The sequence below is a fragment of the Mauremys mutica genome, chromosome 8 (assembly GCF_020497125.1).
Source record: "Mauremys mutica isolate MM-2020 ecotype Southern chromosome 8, ASM2049712v1, whole genome shotgun sequence".
Taxonomy (NCBI): Eukaryota; Metazoa; Chordata; order Testudines; family Geoemydidae; genus Mauremys; species Mauremys mutica.
The window spans coordinates 104150670-104177059 of record NC_059079.1 but is presented as its reverse complement, the minus strand read 5'-3'; the positions used below and the strand labels follow the sequence as shown (position 1 = coordinate 104177059).

General features: G+C 48.1%; 1 protein-coding gene across 15 annotated transcripts; it reads right to left on the bottom strand.

Moving 5' to 3' along the window:
- Nucleotides 1-625: 625 nt before the first annotated feature.
- Nucleotides 626-24637, bottom strand: LOC123375402 (neuropeptide Y receptor type 2-like). 15 transcript variants are annotated; one of them, XM_045026258.1, is made up of 6 exons: nt 24149-24637; nt 21152-21590; nt 10764-10852; nt 9408-9483; nt 9217-9284; nt 626-2220 (listed from the first exon to the last, which is right to left on the bottom strand). In XM_045026258.1, exon 6 carries the CDS (start codon nt 2171-2173, stop codon nt 1010-1012), a length of 1164 nt encoding a protein of 387 aa, XP_044882193.1. In that variant the 5' UTR covers nt 2174-2220; nt 9217-9284; nt 9408-9483; nt 10764-10852; nt 21152-21590; nt 24149-24637; the 3' UTR covers nt 626-1009. The 15 variants fall into 15 exon arrangements, 14 of the variants coding, with proteins under 14 accessions (XP_044882193.1, XP_044882192.1, XP_044882190.1 ...); XM_045026257.1 differs by lacking the exon at nt 9217-9284 and having other exon boundaries at nt 21152-21292; nt 21430-21590; XM_045026255.1 differs by lacking the exon at nt 9217-9284 and having other exon boundaries at nt 9408-9522.
- Nucleotides 24638-26390: the final 1753 nt, after the last annotated feature.

Here is a 26390-nt window from a genome sequence, read left to right as displayed (position 1 = left end):
TGTTGGGGAATGAGGCCCACATCTCTGAGTCTGGATGAAAGCAATACTGTCAATAATCCTGATTAGGAGCTTAATTGATCCACGCAGAGGTTGTTCATGATCTGCCAGCCCACATCTGCTCTCCCTTCCCTACATTTGCTCTTGGTCTGCCAGCGCCACAACATCAGTGTCACTGGCTCTCTGGCTCCCAGACTAACTAAACACAGCTTGTGTTGCCTAGTGTCACCACACCACACTGAGTATCCCTAAATCCTTGCCTAAACTAAGCAGTCATGGAACAAACTACTGATTACACTGCTGCCACTACTCAGCTTTCTAGAAATAGTAGCTCCTCTTAGAGGTAATGCTGGACAAGTGACCCATCTGCAGTGGCTGGAAATGTAGAATCATGGAACAGGCTTATGTGCTGCATGGCTTTACCTTTCAGCTGCTCAATCCTACTTGTCCAAGACTGATTCTGAGTTTAACAGTAGTAAGCAGAATCCTAAATGTTTCTATTTCTAGGATAAAATGGGATTCTCCTTGTTTGGAATCATTGTCTAGGGAGGAAGGAATAAGAGTCCCGAGGAAGAGGTTCAAATAAGAGCACGTTCATAACAGATACAAGAATATATTTAATGTGCACTAGTCTCAATAGATTCCATATTGGTGGTGGATCTTATTTCAGTGAATGGAAGCTTTTTTCACAACAAATAGCAGAAGAGAATCATCTCACTTTTTAAATGGAAATATCCTCTGTACAACACATGTTTCCATGCTTACATACAAACAGTGCTCTCTGTACTTATGGACAAGTAAGCACAGAACTAAGAGGACAGAATACTTAACCTGTTTCATAAGACAGAATGGACAGTTGATTGTTTTGATAGATACAGTAGGTGCTTCCATTTGGCTATGGTAGCTACAATATTTTGGCAACACAACATTTCCTTCTAAAAGGTATCAGTCCTGGGAGGAACTATTCAGGGTCAACCAGTCTCTGCCCCTGTGGATAATGGATTTCTCATCTCTATACCTCTGTCGGCAGCTGCCCATTGCCAGCAGAGTGCTTGATGCTCCCATTCAGAGTGGTGGCCTTGAAGGTGTAAGACCGGCGTCTAATTGAACCATCAGTGTAGATACTCTCAGGCTTGTTCTGGCAGCTGAAGAACGTGAGGAACCCATTCCGGTAGTTCTTGTTCATCCACCCATAGAGCAGGGGGTTTACAAATGTGGAACACATGGCCACCACATGGAAGACAGTGTAAAGGAGTTTGTACTCATGGAAGATGAGCACCAAATCCAGGTCGATGGCAAGCTGGAATATGTGGAAGGGGAGCCAGCACACTGCGAACACCACCACCACCATCACTAGCATTTTTGTTGTCTTCCTCCTCCTGCACTGGCTGTCGCTGCTGGAGGTGGGGCTGATATGATTTTTCAGCTTGAACCAGATCCTGATGTAGGCATAGCAAATAATGGCAAGTGGAAGGATGTACTGCAGAAGGAGCATGGAAAGGCTATAAATGGTGGCATCTCTGTTATTTCCAGAAGGCCACTTTTCAGAACAGACGGCTATTTTGAGGTTGATGGATGGGATTTCCTCATGCCTGTACTCTCTGAAGATGGCCAACGGGCCAGCCAGGACCGCACCAGTCAACCATGTAATGGCTATGATCGTGAAACTGAGCCTCTTGGAGATCCTGCTGTCCAAGTGGAAAACAATGCATCTATACCTGTCCAGAGCTATCACAGTTAAGGTTAGAGTAGACACATGGACACTCAAAGCTTGGGCATAAGGGACTAGATGACAAAGAACAGCCCCAAATTTCCACTCATCCAGTAGCGTGTACACCAGGGTGAAAGGCAAACAGAGAGTGTCCACCATGAGGTCTGCCACGGCCAGGTTAGCGATGAAGAAGTTAGTTACAGTCCTCATGGCTTTATATTTCACTATCGTATAGATCACCAGGGAGTTGCCAATGAATCCCAGCAGAATTATTAAGGAATAAGCTGCGATCAATATGACCTGGACCCCAAGGATCTTGGTACTGTCCATCATGATGCTGCTGGAACCTTGGAGACCCTGGCTAGGAGTGACAATGCCATTGGAGTGCCAGACTAGTGGCAGCTTCTCATCCAGAACCAGTTCCTCCATCACCAGGGTGCTGTTGGTTTGCTTCAGCAGCCCCATGTTTGGTGTGTCCTTTCAGGAGTGGGGGGAGGTCTGTAACGTCACCTCTGGAAGAGTAAAAGTGAAATAGCAAAAGTGAGACCCTTTCAGACAGGAGAGCAGCTTCAAGCACTTCGATTCACAGTGGCATATCCAGGTTGGCATTTCAAATGAAGCAGCAGCAGCGGTAACGTTCCTTGACATTTCCCTACTCCCTGATAAACTTGTGGTTTCCATACATAGTTACCACAGCCACTCAGAGGGGTGTTAATCCCCATTAGACCTTATTTTAAACATACGCTAAGATTCATACTAACCCACCAAGGAAAGGCCAGTGCCCATTCCATTTCCCAAATGAATTTTTCAGATTTTATTTATTTATTTATTTAAAAGTGAATTTTTTTTTAACAAACAAACAAACAGTCCTTCCACTCTCTATGCTGATGCGACCAAGACAGAGCTCAGCTTACAGTACCACTTCTGTGTGCCCTGCCTGTTATGGTCTGCTGTGCTTTTCAAAATGGTTACACTAGAGAGAGAGTCCCCCTCCCCCCACGAAAGGTGCACGAGCCCAAACATCTCACATGAAAGTGCCTCTGGCAGCATTGTGCATGATGACACAGGGCCAATCCAACTCCGTAAACCAATGCCGAAGTTTGTTGCGATCACAATAAGAGAATGTTGCCGCTGCAGGGGTTTTATTCCGTACATACACAGCAGCATAAAATTCAACACAGCTATTAAATCCCCACCAGCCTTTCTCTGTCAGAACCCCCCACGGCTGAGAAGTGAATAGCAGTGAGCAGGGGTCACACTCTCCGCCTGCTCAGACCCAAATGTGTGGCCAAGATCCAAGAATAACGCTTGAACAAAGTACTGGTTAGGAAAACAGATCAATTGAGTTGCATAAATAACATTGTCTGCAAATTTGCCATTCAGCTTTTCTGTTCTGAATCATTTCCAGTTGAGCAAAAGGGTTTTAATGCCGCTTGACTGAGGGAAATGAAATGTGGGTCCAAAATAAAGAGTGCACCCTCAGAGGAAGAAGCAGCTGCATGGCATCTTATCGTCTTCCTTTCAAATGAATTGTTCGAAGTTTCACATTTGTTTCTACAGGAACCAGCGAACCATCTGCTTCTGGGCAGCTCAGCAGATCCTACCTGACAGCCACAGTTGCAGGGTTCTCAGAACAGTATGACCCAAGGAATGGATGACTCTGAGTTTTTATGTGAAATGTGCAGTGGTTTAAGCTAGTTCCTTAACAAATGGATGAAAATAATGGCCATCATGATGGTAAATGAGGCTGCAATTATGTTGTAATGGATAATAAATAGCTGGGTGTTCATTTATCACTCCTCAGAACAAGGATCATAGCTCCCCTTGGGAGCGGCTTCAGGAATCTCTTCTGATGGATGCAAAGCTATGCTGCTTGGGAAGCCCAGGGGAAGGAGAACAGCCTAATTTAGACTGGTCCCAGCTGCGCTCTCCCTTGCGCTCTGTGTGTTTTTATTGGCATTTACAACTTTGGCACCAGTGGCTCTACTGGCGGTGCTGGTTTCTACGGCAGAGATGCTAGGGTAAGTTCTCCTCTCCGTGAAATCAGTGCAATCCCATTGCAGTGGCAAATTTCAGTGAGGCTGCATTGGTCTGACCAAGAGGAGGTGATTCTCTGCCTTTATAGTCTTTTCTCATCTAGGCAAAAACGGTGCATTGACAGAGTAAATTCTACACAGCTGCAAGTGAGGGAGAAAGGATGGTCCAGAGGTGAGGATGCTTCCTGGACAAATTACTTAGCCTCTCTGTGTTTCAGTTCCTTAGCTGTACAAAGAGAGATCAAAGCACCCTGCTTGGGCTCTCAAGGGGGTTGTGAAGCTAAATACACGGAAGGCTGTGAGAGGCTCACATACTATGGTAATGGGGACCGTATCTAAGGTGGGAGAGGACAGAGGAAGGGTAACCCTAGGCAGCAGGGGGGAAAGGTAACACCCACAGTCACAGGAGGTGAGGCCGGGAGGAAGGTAATGAGGGCGAGAAGTCAGTATTGAAGGTAACATGAGGCTGGGTGGGGTAATGGGAGGGTAACCCCACTTGGAACTAGTCGTGTCTACTAAAACTTCACCAACTAAACAAAACCCACAGGCAGGTTTGTTGGAACCGTTCTCTTCTCCCTGCAGGACCCATTAACTACAATAGAGAAAACCATAGGGCCACCTGCTCGTCCCTGACAACTAAGAGAAGCTGGCTTAGCAGCTCGCACCACAGAGGCTTCTGCCCTTGCCCCGAATGGAGACATTAGCTGAGCAGGGAGAAGTTGGGCCGTAGAGAATGTATTGATCAGTGCACAAAGGAAATGCTGAGAGACACAGTTTGTTGCACAAGCCTCCATGGAAACAAAGCTGCCGATCAATGGGCAGCATGCTGCAGTAGTGACCTAGCCCCACTGCTTCCCTGCAGCTCAGAAAGCCCCCTCCAGCCCTCCTCAGGTAACAGGTGCTAGGCTGAGCCAAAGTCAAACTGCAGCAGGGAAGAGCAAAGTTACAGTTCAAAGGCTGATGCAGAAAACAGAATGAATGATGGGCATGTTTTCACTGCAGGCTTTCTCAGCTTCCTCACTGCTGTCTATCTTGCCCCATATGTACTCATCTCACTAGCTATCTACTCACAGCCTTGGCATCATCCCTTCCCTTTCTCTTTTTCCCACATCAGCTGCCAACTGGCTGCACAGTTTCCTATTTAAAATCAAGCTATTTTCTTCAGTTGGAGACTAGCGATAAAAACAACCTGGGAGCAGCCAGAAACATAATAATCATTAGGGCTGTTTTGCCTCAACCATAAAAGGTCTTAATGGACTTTTGCTTTTCAAAGGGCAATAATTAAAAAGCAATTAAGGAATTTTAGTTAAGAGGCAAAACCACACTAGACTCATAGACTCATGGACTTGAAGGCCAGAAGGGACCATAGTGATCATCTAGTCTGACCTCCTGCACATCGCAGGCCACAGAACCTCACCCAGCCGCTCCTACAATAGATCCCTAACTTCTGGCTGAGTTACTGAAATTCTCAAATCGTGATTGAAAAACTTCAAGTTACGGAGAATCCCCCATTGACTCTAGTTCAAACCACCAAGGGCCCCAGGCTGCAGAGGAAGGTGAAAAAAACCCACCATTAGGCTGTTCCAAGGTCATTTGGGCTGCTTCTAGGTCGACAGCTCATGCACCGAGGTTCATCCCAGTGAGAAATCAAACTGTGGCGTTACAGCCTCCTAAATGCGTATTGGGATGTGGGAGTTAGGGTAGCAAGCCGCCCACACCCTAGAGCCCCAGCAAAACTGCCAGGCTAAATGGAGAGATCTCAGGAGCTAGGAACTGCTTTTGTGGGAATGAAGCAATAGCAGTGCAGACCAGTGGGCTGGCAGAACCAGAAATACTCCCATGTGCTGTCCAGACCTCTTTCACTACCGTAAACAACTGGGAATGTGTTCAACGGCCTTGTGCCTCTGGCAGGAGAATTATTTAGATCTGTTCCACTGCTGAGATTAAACCTACCATCTCTGTCTCTTCAAAGGCAGAGTCATGCTGGGGAAGGTGTGTGGTCTGCGGGGAGCAAGAGGTGACCTCAGGGGTAGAGAGATACACCCAGCTGTCTGTGAGTCATAGGCGGCTTTAAGGTGACTGGCCCCTTAAAGGGGAAATGGGGCCAGCCCTACCTGTGTGGCAATTATTTGCATCTCACCCAGATGGAGTGGGACTAATGGGGTCAGGTGTTAGAATGGCAAACACCCAAGCCTCACACTAAAAGGGATTAAGAAAGCGCAGTTGGGACTGACTGTGGAGGACAGCAGTTGAGCTGGGTTGTGGCTTGAGCTGAGATGCAGAGCTAGCTCTTTGGTAGGCCTTTGGAGCAAGAGCAAAGCCTCCAGAGAATCTGGGCTGGGGTTCTGCACGAGAAATAGGGAGCTGAAAAGGAGCTCAGGAAGATTGAGAGGCTCCAGCCTGGAGCGGGATGAATGCCTCAATAGTGTTTAATTTCATTTGTAGTTTTGAGTTCTGCTGAGGAGCTGGAGAAGGTGCCCTGGCAGGTGCTGCTCTGCAAAAGAAGTGTGAAATTCTGTCAAGTTCTGTTCGATTTGGAAGGACTGTGCTGCCAGCCCCGGGGAACCCAGGCAAAGGACTCTGAAGAGGCCGACTGGGAGAAGCCAGTCTGGTGGCTGACCAATTACAGCAGGAGGACTTTCCTTGCCTTAGGAGGGGACTGAACTTTAAGTGTGACCTGGCTGAGTAACCCAGAAGAACTCTACTGCAGAACCAGATTGGCCACCAAAAGGCAGTTCTGGAGTGGGAAGAATCCCTGCAATGCTGCGTCCTGACCTCCAATGGTGAGTGTGCCCCCATGACATGCACTGTACAGCCCCCAGTACGAGCCACCTGGATGGTTTGACTCCGATCTATACGTTGTTTCAGTGAGTGTCCAGGCTGTGAACATGATCCATACAGAGACAGGACACGAGAAATGGCAGAGGGCATTTCCTGAAAAATGAGGTAGTTGGAGACAGAGAGGGAGAGTCTTTCCCTTTGGAGACAGAAAACAGAGCTGGTTAATTAAAAGCAGTGCGTAGTGAGATTAGGGTGGCTCCAGCCAGCAGTTTCTGAGCGTGAGGGGGGCAAAGGGAGCAGACGGGAGGGGGACAATGGCAAAGGCTGCCCTTAGATCAAAGGCCCTCTGCAGTCGCCAGCCCGTCACCGTTAGGTTTAAAGTGGGAAAGGAAGGGACCCACCTGGAGCCAGACTCTTCTCTCTGCTTCCAGTCTTAGAGTAGCTGTTCTGATTAACATTGCACATGTTATGCTACTGGCTTGGGGCATAAGGAATCAAAGGGCTGCTAATAACTTTTGTATTTTCATGTACCTGGTCATGGTCCTATTGCTGCTGTGCCCTCTCTCCATAATGGCTCATCAGGTCAAAAAAATAAATGTTGAGTTAGGGCTTGGATAGACCAATGCCTGGAAAGGACTAAACCAACTCTCCCTTTGCCTACTTCAGACAGACCTCACGGTTACCGTGTGATGAGGGGCAGCAATGCTGGAGTCATTGCCTGAAGCGGGGACCCTGCAAGAGCTGGATCTATCCTTCCTTGTGCAACACCAGAGAGTCATTGTGGACCACACTACAGGGGGACTCTGGGGTCTGAGCCCCTCTCTGCCCTCCAGAAATTATGTAGCAATAACGTGCTAGGTTTCCGCTGTCCCTGGTTAGACCTAAGAATTGCCAGACCAGATCAGACACATGAGCCATGTAGTCCAGATCCTGTTATGAGACTGGCCAGTAGCAGATGGCCTTCAGCGGAAGGAGCTATGATGCTTTTCTCTGGCCGAGGGTCTGCTCCGAAGTGTGTGTGTAAGAGAGAGAGAGAGACCCTCCCAACCTGCCCACTTTCCACTCTGCTCTTTGCTCCCTGCAAAATATCATCTGATCCTGGAGAAGCACAAGGCCCCCATATTGTGTAGAACAGTGATAGGGCTTCCTGGGCACGGGAGAGACTGGGGGACAGAGAGGAAAATCAGGGGAAGTCAGGCAGCTGGAAATTGAATCAACACCCTGAAGCCACGGGAATCCAAGAGCACCATCAAGTGGCCTCTTCCCCAGCACTCTGGCTCCTCCTGCGCTCAGAAACCCAGTGGGCCCAGGTTTGACTCTTAATTGATTCTGAAAACTCTGGGGAATGTCACGCCAGCAAGGTGGTAGCATAATCCCTCATCACTCCATGACTGAGCTCCTGGGTGGAGGAGAGAGGATAAAACAAGGAAGGGACAACAGCACTAAAACAGCCCTAACAGATGTAGAGGTCAAGAGTTGGATGACCTAGCGTTGCTCAAGCGATGAAGCATAACTGAGGGGAATAACCCCAGGGCCTCCTGTTTCCATACTGGAACCTGCAGGTTCCTAGCATGATGCGTTCATACTTTCACAGTTAGGGTGCTTCAAAGGAGCAGGTGAAGTTTCTGCAGGAAATGGTGCAAGGGAGTTGATTGGGGGAGCTCCCAGCTACTTGGCTCAGAAGAGGAGGAGCAATAGGTGATTCCCGCACTGGTTGTACGGGACATTCATCTATACTTCAGCCTTAGTTCTCCCCTAACAGAAGCCACTGGGGGGAATGTTGCAGGAGCACTGACTGTGGAAGAGCTCACAGGTACTCTAGTCCCAGCAGAAGACCCAATAGGGAATGATGGAGGAGCACTGGCTGTGGAGAAGCTCACACATACTTCATTCCCAGCCATTCCCAGCCCTGTGGAGAAAGATAAAGGAGCTGATATTCCCCTTGCAGGCATGAAAGCCTGTAGCAGAAGTGCCTCCAACATTGCCATGTGGCAGAGATTGGCTGGGCATGGGGAAGCAGATTCCTGACATGCTTTTCTCTGCAGCAGCTGTGGGAGGCTGCAGGAGGTAAGAGAAGGGATATGCTGGTTGTGTGCCAGGATCCAGCTGTGATTTGGGGAGTGTGCGGCCTGATTCTGCTCCAGGAGTGAGATGCAACCACAGCAGATAATGGAGGAGGAGACAAGAACCCCTGAAGAGAAAGTTGGAAGAGAGAAACTAGAATCCTACTTCCACCAAACCTGTAGCAGTAACTCAACTTCTGGTTGGACACATTTGAGGAGCAGATGGCAAAGAGGCTACCCAGCCCTGGGAGCTGCAACCACTCTTAAAAACAATATGCAACAAGGGAAGATAGCAACCCCTGACTTTCATTCTACACCCAGCCTCGACGTGGCAGCAGCATACCAAGAGCATGTTCCTATGTACATGACAATGGAAACCAGCATAAAGGAGGTTTCTATCAGAGGATGCAGGGAAAGATTTACAGGAGGGAGCAGAATTTCTCAGGCAGCAGCTCGTTATATCCACACCTGCCATTCTCTGCTCTGTAGGTTTGTGATTCGTTTCCGCAGATGCCCCCAGCCTCCCCTTTCCTATCCCCTCTTCCCTCTGAGCATCCTGCTCCCCAGGCTCCCTGCTTCTGCTCGGGAACAGCTCAAAACTCCTGGCAGTATTGCTTGCTGCACGCACCTTCTTAATTCCATATCTCAGTGCTGCCAGCGCCTGAAATCAATCCCCGGGATGATGATGCTTAAACTCTGCCATGGACAAAACCTGTGCATCAAAACACTGTGCACCAAGAATGAGCCCTTCCCAACCCACCTGGCAAATGCAAGAGCATTCTCTGAATTCAGTAATGAAGGCACAGCAAAGCCACATACCTGGAGTTACTGTCTCATCGCTGTTTGGGATGGGGATCTGTCCTTTCCTTTCCACTTTCTCGCCGCGTGGATCAACCTATAGCAAGCAGGATTAAAGCACTTCTAAAACTAACTCCTGGAAAACAACAAAAATCATGTGGACAATTGTGCTCCTGGAATGTGCTTCATCCCGGAGGAACAGTTTGACATGCCAGCCTGCAGGCACTCAGAGCTTCCTCCAGGAGAGTGACTGACAATCCCTGCCACACAAAGCTGGATGCTCCGTTAGATACTGAATGAGAGAAAGAAGAGGGAGTGTGTGTGTTTTAACAAACAGGAAAGGAAAGGGGGAGGGAGCCTGCTGCTGCTGTTCATACATTGTTCAGCCACTGAGGGGCTTCTTGCAGTGGAGGAGAGAAGAAGAAGCTGAAATGTTCCATATCATCTTCCCATCCCAGGGAGAGGCAGTGAGGTCTAGTGGCCAGGACAGTGGCTGGGGAATGAGGCGACCAGGGTTCTGTTCCTGGCTCTGCTCCTGACTTTGGGCAAACCTCATTCCACTCGTTCTGTGCCTTTCTTGTCTTGCCTGTATAGATTGTGAGCGCTTTGGGCCTGGAAGTGTCTCTTCCTCTGTGTTTGTACAGTACCTAGCACAATCTAGGTGCTTCAGTGGTATAAATAATAATGGTCTGAAATGGCAGTAGCCACAGGGCAACTGCTTGTCCCTTTTCAGAAATTGGAGCTAGGAAGCCAAGTGAGCCTTCCGTGTGCCTGGTGCTGTCCAAACTGAACAATCTCTGCATCCAGGAGCTTAACGTCTAGTGCAGATGTGTCTGCATTAATACAACAGGCGTCGCTGTGTGTTGGGGTTGGTGGAGTTACATTTTCTATTCTTTTTTGGAATAAAACCCCCATAGAGACGTAATTCAAGAAAGAGAGAGGTGACCTATCACGACAGCAAAAGTTTGGTGTTCCTGCAACAACTAGCCTGGCAGAATTGTGGGGCATGGCAGAATATCCTGCAGCCAGAATGGGGGAAGTAGCAGAGAGGGCAGGGTTTCCAGTCTTGCTGAAGGTCCCACAGGTGGCCAGCCAATAGAAAGGAGGCTGACCTGGACAAGGAAATGCAGGAGTGAGGGAATGAGGAGAAGGAGACCCAGCATCTGCTTTGAGACACTTCAACTAGGAAGCCATTGTGGCACGGCTGTGGCTCTGGCAGGCTGTGCTTCCTCTCTCTGGTCAACTGTGGAGAATCAGGAGCCGAATAGTGTCAAACTGGGTTTTTTTGTGCCTGCTCGAAGAGGTCCAGGGTGCTAAGGGAAAAGGAGAAAACCCAAATGGCCAGACAGAGGAAGGAAAGGCAAAACATGTCCGTACCAGAGACATCTCTTTCCTGAATCTGTCCGAGTCACCCACAGCTTCCAAGCAGTCAGTAAATGGATGCATGGGGTAGATTCTTTATTGCTCTGCAATATAATCACAATATGTTTTCAGCAATGTATTAGACAGCTGTACCCAAAGGCCTCTGAGTGCCTTAGCAAAAATATAACTCAAAACAGTAATAAACACAGTGCGGGGAGTGAGCAGGCCTGATCTACACTGGCTGCTGCTACAGGCTGAGGTGTAATCATTTCACAAGCCTAAGGATTATGCTTGTTCACCTCTGCCCCCGTGCTGGGTGCAGATGTGACAGGCACGTGCAGCTCCGCTTTTCATCTGGCCCGTGGCATGCACAGCACGCCTGAACTCTGCCAGTTCAAGAGTCAGGCCACCTAATCACTCCATCCCGGGGTCAGCGCTCTGCTCTGGTTTGCAAAAGACTCAGGTCTGAATATAGGCGTCCCTTGATATAGCCCCTGATCGGTGTCAGCCCAGGAGACACAAAAACCGATGCTGCTTGCTGAACCTTTTCCGCTTACCAAGGTCAGGTGAGGAAACAAGTCTGATGAGCTACAGTGTATGCTTTGCTTTAATGTATTCTGCATCACCTCTGCAGTGTGCCATCTGCCAACTGTTCCGGGGGTTACATCTGCCCAGTGCATTGGGACCCTTCCGGATAGGAGGCATTGGTGTATTCATTTGTAAGTTGTTGTTACAGTATTATTGCTATTCAAACACTTGGGCAGTATTTCAGGACATGGCAGCACGCTGGACACTAGCAAAGGTTCTTTCTCTCCCTAGTGCTGAGAAGGATGGTTAAGCGCTGGAGCTGGTTACCTAGGGAAGTTGTGGAACCCGCATCAGTGGGGGTTTTAAGAACATATTAGACGAACGCCTGTCAGGGATAGCCTAGATATACTTAATTCTGCCTCAGCAGGGGGTGATGGACCTCTTGAGGTCGCTTCCAACCCTACATTTCTCGGATTCTATATGGCCCTCGTCACCTTAGTTTCTGAGCACCTCACAGTCTTTCATGTATTTATCCTCACAACTCCCCTAGGAGGCAGGGCAGTGCTATTACCCCCATTGTGCAGATGGGGAACTGTGGCACAGAGAGGCTAAGTGACTTGTCCAGGTCACACAGAAAGTCTGTGGCAAAGCAGAACCCAAGTCCCTCAAGTCCCAGGCAAGTGCTAACCATTGGACCATCCTTCCTTTGTCTGCCATTTCCTTTAATAAAGTCTCTTTACAAGTACAGGATAGAGCTCAGTAACTGCAGGCAGGCAAATCCAGCCTGTCATTTATTCGCTCTTGCTGAGCCACCTTTGCCTGGGAGGTTTGCGTCCTTCTCTTCCCCCTTCCTCTTTCACACTATTCCATTTTGGTTTAGATGTACCAAAAACTCAAGACCAAAGGGACAGATGAGGCTCTCCAATTCCCAGCTAGTTGGGTGAAGAGAAGCAGCAGGTCAGCCCCTTAAACTGAGGAGCCCCGAGCTGAGCCAGTGTCTCCCATCTGTCCCCTTGGAAGATAATGAAGCAGGTGATCACATCCCAGGAAGGGAAGCTGATGGATAGTGAGTGATGCATAATATCCTGAGTTTCTTCTTGTAGGAGGGAGAAAGTCTGACTCCAGCTACAAGAGCCTTAGGACTAACGTGGATGGCTGATTTCTACCCAGGTGCAAGAGAGACTCCTCCCTTGTCTTCTGGCAAGAGATGCTTGCTACCCGTGCCCCAGAGCTCTCCCCTGAGCTCCCCCCTTGGCTGTCATGAGATGCCTGTGAAGAGGGCAGAGGCAGCCCCCAGCAACATCCTCCTTCACCTGAGCTCAGAGCTACGGGGTGAATTTCTTCCATTTCTGGCATGTGGTGTTGCAACATCACGGCCGATTGGATGCCAGCAAATATTAACGCTGAGCCTGGGGCCAAAGAAATTGTGTGTGTGTGTTTTTTTTTTATGGACTTTGGATTAATCAGCGTAACTGTCTGTGCTCGCTCCCCTCCCACAGCTCAAATGGGCCCCAGCGGAGGGTTTAGCACTAAAGATGAGATGCCTGCAAATATTAACAAATCGCTTCAGCCAAAGATGAGAGATTTCTTCATGGGCTTTGGATCACTTCATCAGTGCAACAGTCAGAGCCCTCTCCTCTCCCAGAACTAAACCAGGTCAAAGGGCCTGGGACGCTGAGGACGCCTGGGCTGAACTAGCTGCACAGTAGCCCCTGTCTCTCCCAGCAGAAGGGACGGCAGAGCCCGGGGAGGAAGCACTGTATCGGTTAGCTGCTGACTCTGCTGCTGTCTGCATGTGGCCACGGATCATTACCCGGCTAAAGAGAACACTCCTGTCACTGCAGAGTGCAGTCCATCGCTGATGTAGGACAGGCGAGGATGTGCTGCCCCCCAGATCCAGCCCAGCTGTGTGACCGGAGTACCGGAGAGCTCTGCAGCACACCACAGCCTGCAGCCGGGCACTCGTCGTCCTCGGGTTGTGTGCGCTCCTCTCTGTCTGTTCCGTTAGGGAAGGCCAGACCTGTGTCTAACTGGCAGCTACCCATCCAGACTCGTCCTCTACTTCTTTAGGAGTCTACTATGGCTCCTAGGAGCCTGAGTCATGGTGTGGGGAAGGAATGCAGTGCCACAGGGGTGGTACCTGTGTAAGGATCACGGGGGGCAACTGGCACTCCCGTGTGCATCAGGCATAGAGTGCATATCCTACACCCACATCCCATGCTGCCCTGCCACCTCTAACTGGTATCCAAATGGGCTGGGCCAAGGCTCCCCCGGCCACATACAGACAGGCCCCTCTGGGACTGAGTGCTGCAGGCAGCTTGCCGCTCCTTGCGCTTCTGGGGGCTTGCAGCCACGATGGGGCTTGCAGCAGGACGAGGCCCTAAAAACAGCCTCCGCTCCATGTGACTGTGGAGTAACCCTGCACAGCTGTAGCATAGTTCAGGGCTGGCCTGTTGGGGAGTGAAAGCAGACCACCCATTGCTGTACCACTGTCCCCAAGATCGCCACCCTGCTGTCCCTGGTTAGCCAAACCCCCTTGCATAGACCCTATCCTGAGAGCCTGGCTCTCCTTGCTGCACAGCAGGCTTGGGCTGCGTGCCAGCCTGCCTAATCTCTCCATGCCATAACGTAATTATTATTGGATTTGTGCTTTGGTAGTGAAGCGCTAAAATGCCAGCTGGACCCTGAGCTTCTAATTAGTTAAAGGAACCACTGGGCAAAGAGCCACTCACCTTCTTCACTTGCAGGGGCGGCTCCAGGCCCCAGCACGCCAAGCGCGTGCTTGGGGCAGCACGCCGCGGGGGGGCGCTCTGCCGGTCGCCGGGAGGGCGGCAGGCGGCTCCGGTGGATCTCCCGCAGACGTGCCTGCAGAGGGTCCAGTGGTCCCGCGGCTTCGGTGGAGCATCCGCAGGCGTGCCGCGGGACCAGCGGACCCTCCGCAGGCACGTCTGCGGGAGGTCCACCGGAGCCGCGGGACCAGCGACCGGCAGAGCGCCCCCCGCGGCGTGCCGCCGTACTTGGGGCGGCGAAATTGCTAGAGCCGCCCCTGCTCACTTGATCAATGGGAGCAATCAGCCTGGGGAAAGATTTGCTGTAAAATCCCCCACTGTGTTCAAGGGTGGCTCAATTGCTGGTGCAGCAGGGGCTGGGTGATGGCCTATTCCCTCTGCAGAGCCTGGGTTTCTCTCTTGGCAAAGAGATGGAGGTACCAAGTAGAGGGGCCTGTCTAATTTCACAAATGCCCAGATCCTCAAACTCCCAATGTCAGGCACGTAAATACCTTTGATCTGGGCCAAACTGCCTACACAGTTATGGTCCTCTCTAGGAAAGCCAGCAGGTTCCTCCAAGATAGAGATTCAGTATCAGGAAGCCTGCTTGGCTCTGGACAGATGTCCTGGCTGCCATTTCCTATGATCCATTGAGCCCAATAGCCAATGGCAGCCAGTACTGGAAACTTGGAATGAGTGCATAAAGGCCTATAATGCTCTAACTGCAACAGTGCACCATAGGGGGAAATTTCTTCCTGATCCTAGTTGGCAGGCAGTTTATGCCCTGAAGCATGAGGTTGGAGAGTCTTTGTTCATTTGTATCCTTACTAGTGGAAATATGGGTGCTAGACTTATTCTCATCAAGTCAGATCTTCCCAGGTGAGCACCTTTGTTACAGGCAAAAATATTCCAAAGTACACATTGGGAAATTTCCACATGTGAGCTGGGCACACACACAAGCATGCATGCACTTGGGAGGATTCATCCCATGAATGACCAGTCTTTTTCAATCTTGCTAAAGATCTTTGCCTCAATAATATCCTGTGGCAGCAAGTTCCAGAGGTCAATCGATTACCTTTTCAAGCAATCTGTGGAATTGCTCAGAGGATCTTTGCAGCCCAAAACCCATACAGTGTTTGAGTGTTGACTAGGCAAAAGCAAACTCCTCCCCACTTTCTGAATTTCACAATGAATTTTGCAACCCCGGGAGCAAAACATATCACAAAATATCTGTGCAACAGAACAGACGCAACGTGGGGTTTGACTGACCAGAGGTCTGTCTGGAATGGAAGGAGGCAGGTTACAAGTCTTGCTCCTGTAAAGCTAATTCAATCCTAGGATGCCTCAGGTGAGGTATTTCCAGTAGAGACAGGGAAGTGTTAGTACCATTATACAAGGCACGGGTGAGACCTCAGCTGGAATGCTGTGTGCAGTTCTGGTCTCCCATGTTTAAGAAAGATGAATTCAAACCGGAACAGGTGCAGAAAGAAGGGCTCCTAGGATGATCAGAGGAATGGAAAACCTACCTTATGAGAGGAGACTCAAAGAGCTTGCCTTGTTTAGACTAACCAAACAAAGGCTGAGGAGCGAGATGATTGCCCTCTATAAATACATCAGAGGGATAAATACCAGGAGGGAGAGGAGTTATTCGAGTTAAGCGCCAATGTTGACACAAGAATAAATGGTTATAAACAACAAGTTTAGGCTTGAAATTAGACAAAGGTTTCTAGCCATCGGAGGAATGGAGATCTGGAACAGCCTCTGAAGGGGAGCAGTGGGGGCAAAAAAATGACCTGGTTTCAAGACTGAGCTTGATAAGTGGTATGATGAGACTTCCTACAATAGCATGTAGCCAATCTGCGACTGCTAGTAGCAAATATCTCCACTGGCCGTGATGGGACAGTAGATGGAGAGGACTCTGAATTACTAAGTGAATTCTTTCCCAGGTGTCTGGCTGGTGGATCTTGCCAACATGCTTCAGGGTCTGACTAATTGTTATATTTAGGGTCAGGAAGGAATTTTCCCTGGGTCAGATTAGGAGAGACCCAGGGGGAGGGTTTCACTTTCCTCTGCAGCATGGGGCACAGGTCACTTGCAGGTTTAAACTAGAGTAAATGGTGGATTCTCTGTAATTTGAAGACTTTTAAATCATGATCTGAGGACTTCAGTAACTCAGCCAGAGGTTATGGGTCTATTACAGGAGTGAATGGGTGAGATTATGTGGCCTGCAATGTTCAGGAGATCAGATTAGAGGATCATGATGGTCCCTTCTGGACTTAAAGTCTCTGAGTGTAAGGCAAATTCTGTGTCTCACTTTCCTTCAACAAAGAAAAAAATATTATCAGTTATTTTCCCCGTGAGGAATCTGTCATACAGTGCTTGTTACCAAGGCTTCCAGACTCTTGCTTCCTCACTCAGCTGGGGCCGGGAGCAGCAGTGGTGACACACATTTAAAAAGCAGCCTTTCGTTTTAAAAACAGCTGTTTGATTCCATGTGCATGTGACTAAAATGCCTAAAAGGTTCATTAGTGTGGTTTGAAATCTGCGCTTTGTTAGTCAGGGATGGAGACAACAACACATGTGGTGGCACAAAAAGCCAATTTTCCCTTTTGAACACAACTGGCCACAGGTGCCACAAATTTGGTGGTCTCAGCCAAGTATCTGTCAAGTAAATCACCTCCAGAAAGGTGGCATAAGGATCTATAGTATCTGTCTACCCTCTGCATTCGTAGTTCTCTGTAATTGCTTTTAACCCTGTCTTCAAGTTCCAGGGTCAGAAAAATAATTGGTGTAATTTCAGAGAAAGGTTCTTGCTGGAATATATGGATGCTCAGATACTGCAGTGATGGGCACTATGTAAGAACCTAGATAGATGAGCGAGGGATGCAAGATGTTCTGCTTGGCTGAAGACGAAAGCAGGCAGAGGAGATAAGTACATCTTCAGTGACAATGTAAATGAGGAAGCACAGAGCAAAGCCTAGAGAAACAGATTTACAAAGGCTAACGCATGTAACCAACAGACGATCCAAAGGTCCAAGCTCTGCTTCATCGACTACTGCCAGAGTTCAAATCTCCCTGGGATGGATCCTCAGCTGGTGCAAATCAACCTAGCTTAGCTGACTGCACCAGTTCACACCAGCCAAGGATCCAGCCCTCAGATCCCCTTCCGACAAATACAAAAAGTACCCAGTCCAACTGGGGAGAGCCCATGCTTTTGTCTTCAGGGAAGCAGCACAGCGGCAGCATATCATCTAGGTTCTTGTATGGTGCCCATCACGGTGGTATCTGAGCACCCATATATTCCAGCAAGATCTTTAGCAGAGAAGTCAGCAGCTGATTCCAGACACATACTAGAGTTCAGACTTTGGTCCTCTCTGTTTAGCGGTCATTTCTGCAAGTCACCACGCTCAGAGCTTGCTAATTTCCTGGAAGGTTGTTGCTGTTTATTTATGTACCAAACTGTTTAACGAATGGCTTTCACAAAGGAGGCAATACTTTGAAGATAAGTTCTTGAGAGCAGAGACTTCATACTGTGTCTGTACAGCTAAAGTGCCGAGCAATAATAATATACTATGTGCACTGCTCAGTGGATGAAAGGATGGCTGGGTGGTTAGGGCACTAGCCTAGGACTTAGAAGATCTCAGTTAAATTCCTTGCTGTGCTATAGACTTTCTATGTGACCTTGTGTGTGTCACTTAATTTCTCTCTTTGCCTCAGTTCCCCATTGGTAAAATGGGATATAAAGATATTTCATCCACCACACATGAGTGTTGTGAGGTGCTCAGATACTCCTGTGGTTCCTAGTACCACAGATGATATATCTGCTCCATTCCCCTGTGTTTTTTCATAATTGTTATTGCCACATCAAAGCCACATGTATTGAAATCAGGATCTCTCCTCCTGGCCCAATCCTCCTGTTTGATGACCCCATGCAAAATTTGTGACATGTCAATTACTTCCAGGGCTGGAACCTGTGCTGTGATAAACACGGGGTTATGACAGCAGAAGCAGACAGAGCTGGACAGTGTGGTTGACAGCTCTAGCATAAACACTATGTAAGTGTCAAGCTGTATAAGACCAAAGGCAGCACATTTACTGCCTGAGAAAAATTCAGTATCTGCCTCCTTTAAAACGGATGTAGTGCAGGTGCCAGGTGCTAAACTGACAGTGACTGAAGTCTTACACTTAGCTCCTGAACACATGTACGTGGAGAGTGGTTGCTACCCACCCCCACCCAGCTGTCTCAACTCTGGAGAGACCACCATCAGGTATGATAAAGGAGTTCCTTCCCCAGGGTGCACTCAGCCCTTGGACTGTCTGCTGAGGCTGCCACCAAAGGTGCCAGTTGTGATGGTGGGGTTTTGTGTTAGGGACACTTGGGGCTAAGTTCATTTCTGGGGTAAAGTCAATGGAGTTACACCAGGAATTAATTTAATAGAATTATACAAAGATAAGGCTGGAAGGGATGTCAAGAAGTCACATAGTCCATCCCCCCCACTTTTTGCTGTTCCTGTTTCCTAGAATCTTGACTGAAACCCCACAAAACTCATGTCACGTATCTGTAGGACACCAAAGAGCTGTCAGATAGGAATGACTATGTCCTATTGTTACAAAACACAGGAAGTGTTGCATAAAATGTAGTTGGTTTGGCTCTCCCAGAAGTGTATTAAGTGTCACCTTATCTATCTGAACCAGACGTTGGAGTCGTTTATTGGCGGGTCATTGACGAGGGTGACAAAGAGCCTCTGAGGCTCCATCTTGGTGAGGGGGACAATCGTGACAGGGTGTGAGCCCAACCCTGGCATGATGACCAGGAGTAGCAGTGAGTGAACAGCAGCTGCCCTGCAGTGGACTGAGAATGGGATTGTTGTATTGCTTGTCAAATAATAGTGTGACAGTTGTCATCTTAGCTACCACCAAGAACTGAACTGGGGACCTCCAGAGCTAAAAGCACAGATCTCAATAGCTTGAATTATATAGCTAGGCTTGTCGCCTGAGAGATCTAAGAGACTCATATCCTCGGTGGATCAGACGCAGAGGGGGAGACGGCACACCCTGACCAGCAGGTTACATATCATCAACATACAGGACTTTGTTACATAAAAACAAGACATGCAGGAGAGATTTTAAACCTTTGGAGCTGAAATCCTGGAATGGAGCAAAGGGGTGGGATATGGGGTCTTCCATTGCTTTGATTCCCCACCCCACCCCCTTTAAAGTTGTTCAGATTCCACCATCCATCTCACCTTTCCTCCCAGCAACTGCTGCCTTCACCCTGAAGTGCAACAGAATCTGAGTGCCCAGAAGGGGACCAGAGGGAGGATGGGGGACGAAGAAGGGTGACCCTGGCTGGAACACCATTGACCTTATAGGAAGCAGCTGCAAGATAGCTCAGGAACAAGCACACCCTCATGGGGGGGAGCCCTGGAGTTCTGCATTGCCTTATAGGATGGAGCCCAGGAACACACAGGCCCCATAGGCTGAAGCCTTGGACTGTGCATGGCCATATAAGAGGGAGCCCTGGAATCATTCTATTTTAGGGCTTTATAGTACCCAAGCTCCTTCCATACAGAACAGCTCAGCAGTAGCCAAGATCTACGTGGGGTTAAGCTCCTGGGAGGGGGCGGGGAATGGAATGTGCACAGCCTAACAGGAGGGAATTCTGGAATGTGCATAACCTTGCAGGAGCCAGGGACCTCTGGGTTTATCCTTCCTTCACCTCTTCCGAATGATAAAAAGGCAAATTCACAGTTGCTAATTAAATAGAATGTGCTAATACGCCTGAGCTTCGATTGCTAGCAAATTGCCATGGGGACTGTGGGACATTTTCCAAGCAACCGCTCAGGTAACACATGCCTGCAATTCAGTATTATTAAATAGGGGTTCCGCTCTGCCTAGAGACTCTCCCCAGAGAAAGGCAATAGGCGAGCCTGTATCTTATAAATCCGCCTTGAACACCACTTCACCCTGGAGACAGAAGAAGCAAGTTTCTCCCTAGCGTAATCAGAGGCAGTAATAACATAAAGCAAACTTATGAAGCATAAGGGTTTGGTTTTGTTCCCCTGGCATTGACTTAACTCTGCAACAGAGAACACATCAGGTGCTGATTTCACAATCGGATTCCTATTCTTGGTGCCAGGCAGAAGGGTAGCCTAACGAATCTACTGCTTGCTGGGACTTCTCGTGCCAGTGAGTAACTGCTATGGGATAAAAAGTCTGTTCCTTTGAAATTGGAATGATGACATTCCCTGCAAAGAATGACACTAATTTGGGGGTGAAATTCACCCCAGTGCAGAGGAACCAGCGCAAGGTCTGTGCAACACACAAGTCCCGCATAAGCCCTATTTTGAGGATTTAAGTGGCGCATAGTCCTTCTGCTGGCCCTTTGCACAGGCGTGAATTTCATCCGTAGTGTCTTTGCAAGAAAAAATAAAGGAAAACAAGATCAGCTTAACCAACAGCACAGAGCAAAAGTGCTAGCTTGGACTCGATGCCAGGTCTCCTGCGATGGTTATTCTCCATTCTGACACTGCCTCACTGCATGGCCTTGGGCAAGCCAACCTCCAGTGCCTCCCACCCTCATTTTGCTGTTGTCAGGCTGGAACAATGTTTTTAAAACACTGCGCTCTTGGGATGGAAAGTGCTCTAGAAGTGCAGCGTAACATTAGAAATTCATCCTTCTTGGTAATGTCAGCGTTCTTATCTATACAGGCACCAAAACCCTGCCTCCTGGAAGCCACTGCCTTCCCCTTGGCTTGGCTTGATGCAGCATATAGCACAGTGTTATGCTGGGACAGCCTTTTGGCAGATGGTATTATTTAGTGCAGCAGTTCTCACACTGGTCTGCCGGTCGCTTGCTGCTGGTTCATGGACAACTGGCTGCTCTATCTACTCTGCTAGTCCCCATCACTCTAGTATAGAAGCCTCACAAGCATTAATGAATTGATCTCTCGATCCCCCTGGGAGATAGTAGCCCCATCTTATCAACAGGCACAGAGGGATTGAATTGCCCCAGTGACACAGGAAGTTTGTGGCAGAGGCAAGAACTGATCCCAGTGTGCAGAGCTCCACTCCCTACGTCACAAACCCACCCATCCTCCATCTCACCATGTAGTGCTGGCTCCTCCTCCTTGCTTTCTCCTCTGCTACCAAGATTTTCCAAATGCACATTGCAACTTCTAATTTGCGAAGGCGCCCATTTCCTCTAATGCTTCTCTGTCACCTTGATGAGGTCTGTGTCGCCTCACTCTATAGTTGAAAATTTCAAACAGTGTGTTTTGAAGGCACTTTTCTCCCTTTACAAATGTTGGTTGTTATGGTGACTGTTCCAGGAGTGAACACCTCCAAGGATCTTTCAGGAGATTTTATGATGACAGTATGCTTACTTCAATTACTTTGCGGCGAGGAGACCATTATCTTTGCACTCTGCTAAATGAGAATTCCTTCGTTTCCTCTGTGAGGATTGCTTGAATGTTTGTATAACTTGTATTCCTGGGCCTGGGGTTACCTTTTTGCTGTCGTGCACAAGTGCCAAAAATAATCAGCTCTAACAGGGAAAAAGACAACAAAGAGCGTATGGGTATTTTTAATTAATACCTTCGGACGAACTGGAGATTGCCCTGAGCTGTAAAGTTCGGCTCTAGATGGGGATCCATTTCTGAGCTTCCCAAAAGTTTGTGTATGTTTGAATCTAGTTCATGCCCCAGCCCTAGTAGCAACAATAGTCACAGAAAGCAACTGTAAATGTTGGCGTTTGTATCCGGCAATTTATATTTTGCATCAGCACAGCACTTTGTGACATTCTGCCTGTATTCAGAATTCTTGATTGTCTGTGAATATCTCTTCCTGTCTCCTCTCCTGCTGAAACAGTGAATATAACTAGGCTTTCAAAGACATTTTGCTGCAGCATAGAGGTAAATGAATTATTTCTCTACCTTCAATGGACCCAAGACTTCCATGTTTGACATCAAAGAGCGCTGTATATGATTGAACTTTGTGGCAAACTTTTATGTAGTTAATGAACATAGCAAAAATCACATTGCCAGCCAGACAATAGTGATTGTGGGATCTGATGTGACCTGAAGGCTCTGTCTCATGGCTGTGATACCCTGTCTGTTGAATATGTTCAAAATGACAGAAGTGACACCGACAGCATTTAAACTACTATTGGCCGGACTGTCTGGCCTATATTAGCAACGGCTGATTGCAGATCCCATTCCCACATAACTGTGGGAGTCAAACTATTGTGGCAACATCCACCCTCCCCAGACCCGACAAAGGCAACTCTGCATGGTTAGGGGATCTGCAGTTCCGGTGGGGGCAGGAGCAGGAGGGGCAGGCACCGTCCTCGAAGCCCTACGCAAAGCTGGCACTGCTGGCGGACTGGGACTGCATTAACTTCTCTATGATGGTGGCAGCTGGTCATTAGCTTATGAAGCCAAGGAAGTATTAACCAGCAACTAGAAGGGCAGCGGTGCAAAGCGGCTTTGACAATGCAGGGGTGTGCTAGACACCTGTGCTGAGTGTGAAACGTCAGGAGGGACGTGTGCAAAGTGTGGTATGAACGTACAAATAAACAGCAACCATAAAGGTTCCTATTCCCTGTTAACCCTGTTTTGGAGCTTGGAGGAGGGAAGGACTGGGGCTCCTGATGGAATGCAAACGTGGATTCCAGGCTGTAGAGAAGATCTGGTGTGGGAAATCTCACTCGTTAACATGCCAGAGCCCTTGGCAGGCCAGCCTGTGATGGTTTATACAAGAGCTCGTGGAGGAAGGAGACCAAGCCAGGCAGAGGTTTTATAACCGTATGAAATGTGCTTCTGTATATTTAGCTACAGGCAGCAGCATCATCAAGGGAAAAGTGAATAATCAGAGTCCCGCAGCCCCAGAACATGGCTCACTTCTACCTCCCCATCCCTTTTCTCTCTCTTCTCTCCTTTGCCTTGCTCTCCATTTGCTACTTTCTCTTGCTTTATCTATTTTCTCAGCCTCCTGCTTCCTTCCCTTCCTCCCTCTCTTCGCCCCGCCTTGCTCCGAAGGGAACAATCACACCAGTATATTCTCTCCTTGGTGAATTCATCCCTTTGCAGAAGGCCTGTGTAAAGGCCGCTGTACTACACCAGCCCTGCAAGGAAGAGCCGTGCAGGGGACCTCTGCAAACGCAGAAAGGGTCTCAGTGCCAGCTCCAGACAGGCCAGGGTAGAGGGGGCTGGCTACGGAAAGGGCCGAAGGCTCTGTCCTTATGGAATCCCCCATAGCGTGGATAAGGAAGGGATGAGGCTACTGTTACTGACCATAGCCCAGAACAATGGCCACAGGGGGCTGTGCTCTGGCCCCATGTCCTGGCTGCAGATTGGGCAGATGGATGCATCCCCCACCTTTCCAGGTGTCCTTGCACAAAGTCCATTTCGGGCTTTGCCTGGGGAAGGATGGATGTAATTCAAGCAGAAAATAAGCCATGATGTGAAAATAAGGCTGGTTCCCTGTTGAGCTCCACCGGATGAGAGCCCTAGAGGCAAAGGAGCATGGCTAGGCAGGCCACTTGTCTGGTTGGAAGCTGTTTGGGGTGGTTTGTCCCTTGTCCAGTATCTGTATCACGCCGCACTCTTCAAAATGGCCTCCCACTGTGGCATAACTTTGTGCACACCAGGCGTGCAAGGGCATGCTGGTGGGGGCGGGGTCACTCCTGTGGGGGTGAGCCCACACCATTCGCAGAAGTACCAGAATGAACGTCTGATCTTCTGGGAGTGCGTGAGGGGCCACCCTAAGTGTGGCCTATCCTGAATCTCTGGTTACAGTTCCCCTCCCACAATTCTGTCGTCTTTTAATGCCATTGAAATTAATCTCCAAGGTTTAGGATTATAAATAGTATTTAGCACTAACACAGGAATGTGTTATATATTTTTGTGCTATTTAAGCATTAATGAATGAATCCTCACAGCCCCATCATAACCGTTGTTGTTCCCATTTTACTGATGGATGGAGAAACAGACAGATTATATGACTTGGCCAATGCAACTACAGGATTCCATACTATAGTGATAGGAATAATAGATGCTATTTATCCCCATATACAATTATCTATCTATCTACCTATCTACCTACCTATCTGTCTCACTGAAGTTGCCTGGATGAAGCAGGAGTCCTGAAGGACCATAAAACCAGTAGTGTTTGTTTTCATCTCAAGCAAAGTGAAACAGGGAAGAAAAAATGTGTTTTTAAATAACCTTCCAGCTGTTCTGCCTCTGCTTGAAGAGTTGATCCAAGGTCGTGGTAACGTATCAAAGCAGTTCCACTTCCAGTTCATATATAGTTACAAAGATTTAATGCAGATGGTTTGAAATTACAGTGAAACCCATCTGATTCCACTCTTGATCTTGCCGGTTTTATAATGCAAAGCAGTGTCTCTTCCACTTTGGTCTCTGTGCAACTGGCTTCACAGCAGCTATGAGAGTATGTGTTTACAGTGAGGAGTGGATAATTCTAAAGAGTTTTGGACAAAACCCATGAGATTTCAGCCAAATTCTCCCTTGTCCATCTTATTCTTTATTTCCCCAATGCACAATCCTGCTGCCAGAGACGCAGTGTGTTTGGTTTTCAGTTTAAAACCTTGGAACCTCCCGAGATGCACATTCTAAAAAAAGAAAGAAAAACATTCCATTGTCAAGTGGTGCTTGATTCTGAAAATCAGCCCCTTAGCAGGAGATGCTTGTGGGACCTAACCAAGAGACCTGGGAAAGGTCCCCAGTATATTTTCATATAAGCTCAGATACCTGGGATTGTAGGAGTATCAACGAGATGTGCTAATGAGGAAATAACTGCCACCTTCCGTTATATTTAGATTTCATAGTCAATGTTGCCCAATTTGCACAATTTGGAAAATATATGCAAAGAACATCCCTTCTTTCATTACACTTTTCCTTTGGATGGGTGTATTGAAACAATGGATGGTGATATGACAAAATTGTACCACTTGCCCCTGTAGGGCTCTAAAGCTTATGCATATGGAATGTGAACCTGAAAAGACTCCCATGACTAACTTTACCCACACAAATAGTCCCGTTGGCTCAAGCGGACTGTTCATGTGCATAAAGTTACTCCTGGGAATATGTGTTTGCAGAATCAAGGCCTTAGTTTGGACCAGGGGTCTCAAACTCCCGGCCCGCGGGCTATCTGCGGCCCAAGAGCCTCCCCACTGCGGCCTTGTCCTCTGTAGGTGCCACCCTCCATAGCTCCCATTGGCTGCGGGAGAGGGACAGAGATATCATAATTAGTTGCCGGGCAAAGTCAGCCATGCAGCATCGCATTTTTCCACAATGAATATAAACAAGTCAAAATACCGAACACAACTGTCCGATGCACACCTGGCTGCAATCCTGAAGGTTTCAACTGCTCAGTCACAGAGGCCAAACATCAACAAACTGACAAAATTGAATGTTGCCAGGAGTCTGGCAAACACTAAAAACTCTCTGGCAGACGAAGAATTATATAAAGTTGTATGACAGTTTTATTATTTCTAAGAAATTCAAAATCGAAAATACAATATAAACGTTTTCTTTTCTGAACACCATCTTCAGTGACATTATTGGCCTGCTGGGAGGATCTGAGGCCCTAAGGCAAATTAAGTTTGAGACCCCTTGTTTGGACAGTCCATTAGCCAGATTACTCCCTAAATCTGCTGTGTCTCTCCCCCTGCTGATACCAACAATAACTGACACTTTTTCTTTCTTTGTCATTTGCACTTCTCAAACTTATACCATCAAATGGGAAGAGACAAACAAGAATTCTCTCTAGTCATTCAAAATGCCTAATTCTGTATAAGAGATTTGATTCCTTACTTATTAACTAAGTATAAAAAATTATCAAATTATCCATGTACATATCTACACACATTCAGGCAGAGAGTTCATTAATGAGCAAAAGAAGAGGAAAAATAGATAAAATAAGGATAAGCGATACAAGAGATTATGGCAGAGGCAGAACTATCATGTGAAAAGAGCCTCATGTACAAGAAAATTGATCCCATTCATTGTTTCCACACAGTAGAGTTCCATGAGTGCTATAGGAAGCTTCTGCTTCCATTCCCTAAGAGAAGGAACTCAGATTTTCCCAGCAGCCAAAGAAAATCTGTTTTTAAAGAGCTGTTTCTGTTAATCTGATTTTCGGAGGCAGTGAGGGATGGGTGAACCCACATACAGGCCCAGGAGGCATAATTTAACTGAGCGTGAAATGAGCCAGAGCGAGAGGAGAGTGCATAGAATTGCAGGTGTCCAGCATTGCTGCATTATTTCATCTAAGGGATGCTGAGCGTCTTGCTGTCAAAAGGCCAGATTCACCCCTTGAGTTC

Bases quoted from the DNA above. Each gene is read 5' to 3' on its own strand.
- LOC123375402 (XM_045026255.1), bottom strand. From the start codon at position 2,173: ATGGGGCTGCTGAAGCAAACCAACAGCACCCTGGTGATGGAGGAACTG.